Source organism: Carlito syrichta, unplaced genomic scaffold, assembly GCF_000164805.1.
Source record: "Carlito syrichta isolate Samal-C Ts95f unplaced genomic scaffold, Tarsius_syrichta-2.0.1 Scaffold304179, whole genome shotgun sequence".
Taxonomy (NCBI): domain Eukaryota; kingdom Metazoa; phylum Chordata; class Mammalia; order Primates; family Tarsiidae; genus Carlito; species Carlito syrichta.
In genome coordinates, this window is record NW_007248275.1 from 26,181 (window position 1) to 30,509 (window position 4,329).

Genomic DNA, 4,329 nt, shown 5'->3' on the forward strand with positions numbered 1-4,329 from the left:
ACAGAGTGAGACTCCAACTCAAAAAAAAAAAAAAGTTCTAGTAGCTTTTTTTGTAGATTCTTGAGGATTTTCTACATACCTGATCAGGTCACCTGTGAATAAAGATGTTATAGTCTGAGTCACTCAACTTTGTGCTTTTAGTTTTGTAGTAAAAACCCAAAAAGGTCTGTCCTTTCACTTGGGCTCATCTTTGAGTCATTGCATCTTGCTTGGCTCCCACACACTGTATTACTTTATCAATCCAAGGTCTTTAAAAGCTTAGACATCTGAGAGTTAATGTGTCAAAAATTTCTTAGGTGTTGTAATTTTTTGTTTTCCTCTGTCCCTTCCACCTGACCACTATCTTCATACTTTAATCATCTTTGAGTCATCAGAACCTAACAGTACCTCACACACAGAAGTTAGTGAATTAATATTTATCAAAAGAAGAAATAATTTAATTAGGACCTACTTAGAATGGTCATATATTTTTTTCCTTTTTTTTTTTTTTTTTTTTAGTTGGAGTCTCACTCTGTCACCTAGGTTGGAGTGCAGTGGCATGCTCATGGCCACCGCAACCTTGACCTGCTGGACTCAGGTGATCTTTCCACTTCAGCCTTCCAAGTAGCTGGAAACACAGACAAGCACCACCACGCCCGGCTAACTTTTTTATTTATTGTAGAGATGAGGATTCGCAAAATTGCCCAGGCTGGTCTGGAACTCGTGGGCTCAGGCAATCCTCTCACCTCGGCCTCCCAAAGTGCTGGGATTATAGGCGTGAACCACTGTGTCCGGCTTTATTTAATTATTATTTTAAGAGATGATATTGCCCAGGCTGGACTCAGACTCCTGGGTTCATGTGGTCTTCTCACTTCAGTCTTCCGAGTAGCTGGGACTACAGGCATGTGCCACTATGCTCACTTTGAAATCAATTTCTTTCTTTTCTTCTTTTCTTCCTCCCTCCCACTCTTCCTCTCTCCCTCCTTCCTTTCTCTCACTCTTTTTCTGTCTTTCTTTCTCTAGAGTCTCACTCTGTTGCCCATGCTGGAGTACAGTGGCATAATTATGGCTCACAGCAGCCTCAACCTCTTGGGCTCAGGCAGTCCCAGCTATTTGTCTAATTTTTTGTTTGTTTATTTGTCTTGTAAAGACAAGGTCTCACTAGGTTTCCCAGGCTGGTCTCAAACTTCTAGGCTCAAGAAACCCTCCCTCCTCAGCATCCCAAAGTGCTGGGATTATAAGCATGAGTCACCATAACTGGCTGGAATATCATTTCAATATAAATAAAAAATGTGATTAAACTGTAATGGAGTTATAAACCACTTAACAGTCATTGCACTCATTAAAATTTTGCAGATTTTTTTCCATTTGAAAGTAATATTTGGCCCTATTTTCTTTATTTTTATCTGAATACTTCAGTTGGAAAATATTGGACAGTCATTTACAGGTTCTTGGTACCAGTAACTTTTTTGACAGAGATAGTTCTAAGGTGTTGGTGTTGTTGAACTGACAACACAGGACCTCTGCTTTCACTTCTGCCAGAGGGTTTAGAGGAGTCATGGGCACAGAGGGTTCTTCCAGCGCTCGGTTTAATTTCATCTGGTTTATAGCCAGCTTTCTAAAATTAACTGTGGCTAAAGCTGAGTAGTAAACTTTTAAAAAGACCTTTAGTGGGGTTAGCAGACAAGGCCACCAGATGGATCTATTCTTCCATGAAAGAAGAAAATTTCTCCTGTGAGATGGCCATACTACCTGTAACCAGTGTGTCTGGTTGTCCTAAGCCAGTAAAGACCTATTAACATCACTGTCTCAATGTCCTAAACTTTCATGGTTTACCACAGGAAGTCAAATTTCTTCTTTAATACTCTCTTACCCAAATGATTCTATAATTTCTCACAGTTCTTTTATGTGTCTAGTATCAGTCCTGACTGTCACTTGTTGGTGCTGGTGCTGAGTTGTCACTTCATATCTTCAGTCCAAACAGGTTGGCAAGTTGTCTCTCCACTCTGTGAAGGTGCTGTGGTCACCTTCATGGTAAAGGTGGAAGTGTGTGTGAAGTAAGAAAGAGAATTTCTCCTTTTTTTTTTTGAGTTGGAGTCTCACTCTGTCGCCCAGACTGGAGGGCAGTGGCACACTCACGGCCACCGCAGTCTTGACTTGCTGGGTTCGGGCAATCCTCTACCTCAGCCTTCCAAATAGCCGGAACTGCAGGCACGTGCTACCATGTCCAGCTAATTTTTTAATTTATTGTAGAGACAAGGTCTCGCCACGTTGCCCAGGCTGGTCTCAAACCCGCGGGTTCAGGCAATCCTCTTGCCTCGGCCTCCCAAAGTGCTGGGATTATAGGCTTGAGCCACCACGCCCAACAAAAAATGTCTCCTTTTGGTGTTACTTTCTCTTAGGGCTAGAGGTGTCCTTTCAATAAAGGTTATTTAATCCTTGAAGTGTTATAGTAATGAATAATGAGTGAATTTCATTAGTTAGTTTTCATTAGCTTTTAGTTTTCTCAGGAATTATGAGGCTGGAGGAAGGGGACAGAGGATGCTAATTCTTGACCAAAAAGTAAATAAATAAATTTCCCCAATGCTGTGTTTTTATGAGCACCATTTTTAATTACTTTCTAATATGCTACTGAAAAATAATATTTCAATCTACTGGTCACATAGATTGTTTTTTGGTTTCTGCTATTATGTATACTGTTTCAATGAATATTATTTGATATTAAATTTTGCCATTTAAAATAGTATTTTTTTTTTGAGTTGGAGTCTCACTCTGTCACCCAGACTGGAGTGCAGTAGCCGCTCTCGGCCACCGCAGCCTCGACCTGCTGGGCTCCGGCGATCCTTCCGCCTCAGCCTTGCGAGTAGCCAGAATTACAGGTGCACGCTACCATGCCCGGCTGATATTTTGATTTATTGTAGAGATAAGGTCTCGCCAAGTTGCCCAGGCGTGTCTTGAACCTGCGGGCTCAGGCAATCCACTTACCTCAGCTTCCCAAGGCGCGGGATTACAGGCTGAACCACCGAGCCCGGCTTAAAATAGTGTTTATCTAGGATAGACTCCTAGGAATAGAATGTGTGGACCCAGTGGTATATGAATATTTTTATGCTGATAGAAAACAGATCGATTCAGACAGGAAAATAACTTTCCAATTGTTAGAATATATGTATCGATGTCCTCTAATATTTAGGAACATGAAAAATGAAACCAAAGATCAGAAAGTTATTTTAGTGAGCAAAATAACAGACTAGAGGAAATACTATTGGCTTATGAAAAGTTTAAATCAGTCTATGGTATGCAAGGCAGACTGATCACTTACTTCCAAACCCATCACTAGTATACTTTGGGGGTTCAGGTTATTGCTAAAAATAACCAGAATAGACCTCAAGATTTACGGCTGGGTGCAGTAGCTCACACCTGTAATTCCAGCACTTTGGGAGGATTGCTGAGCCCAGGAGTTCAAGAACCTGGACAACATAGCAAGACCTCGTCTCTATAATAAATAAATAAGCCAAGTACTATGGTGCTCACCTATAGTCCCAGCTATTTAGGAGGTCCAGACTGTGGTGATTGTGCCACTGCAGCCCAGCCTGGGCAACAGAGTGAGACCCTGACTCAAAAAAAGTTTCTATTTTCCTGGGAAGGTGGACTTGTTAATGTCCCTGTGCTAGATGAATCTTGGTTTTATAATTTCTTCCAGCATTCACCAACTGAGGAACAAAGTGTCAGAGGAGCATGATGTTCTCAAGAAGAAAGAAATGGAATCAGGGCCCAAAGCATCCCATGGCTATGGAGGTCGGTTTGGAGTAGAAAGAGACCGAATGGACAAGGTAAGTTGGAAAGGAGAGATCTGCTTTAAAAAAAAAAAAAAATTAAGAAAGTGCTGGGCACAGTGGCTCTCACCAGTAATCACAGCACTTTCGGACGAGGAGATGAGAGGATTGCCTGAACTCAAGGGTTTGAGACCAGCCTGAGCAACGTGGCGAGACCTCATCTCTACAGTAAATCAAAAAATTAGCTGGGCACGGTGGCGCACACCAGTGGTTCCAGCTACCTGGAAGTTTGAGGTGGAAGGATCACCTGAGCCCAGCAGGTTGAGACTGTGGTGGCCATGAGCATGCCACTACACTCCAGCCTGTGTGATAGAGTGAGACTCTGACTCAAAAAAAAAATTAAGAAAGAAAATATAGATTGATTCATTTACTGGTTTGTTTGTTTGTTTGTTTATTTATTCTGAGTTGGAGTCTCACTCTGTCACCCAGACTGGAGTGCAGTGGCCGTTCCCGGCCACCGCGGCCTCGACCCGCCGGGCTCCAGCGATCCTTCCACCTCAGCCTTCCGAGTAGCCGG

General features: G+C 42.4%; 1 protein-coding gene across 1 annotated transcript in view; it reads left to right on the forward strand.

Moving 5' to 3' along the window:
* HCLS1 (hematopoietic cell-specific Lyn substrate 1) overlaps positions 1-4,329 on the forward strand; it is a 26,485-nt gene that overhangs the window by 9,711 nt on the left and 12,445 nt on the right. The window contains exon 4 of the mRNA XM_021713099.1: positions 3,680-3,809. Within this exon, the coding sequence (XP_021568774.1) occupies positions 3,680-3,809 (130 nt within the window). The remainder of the gene's footprint in view (positions 1-3,679; positions 3,810-4,329) is intronic.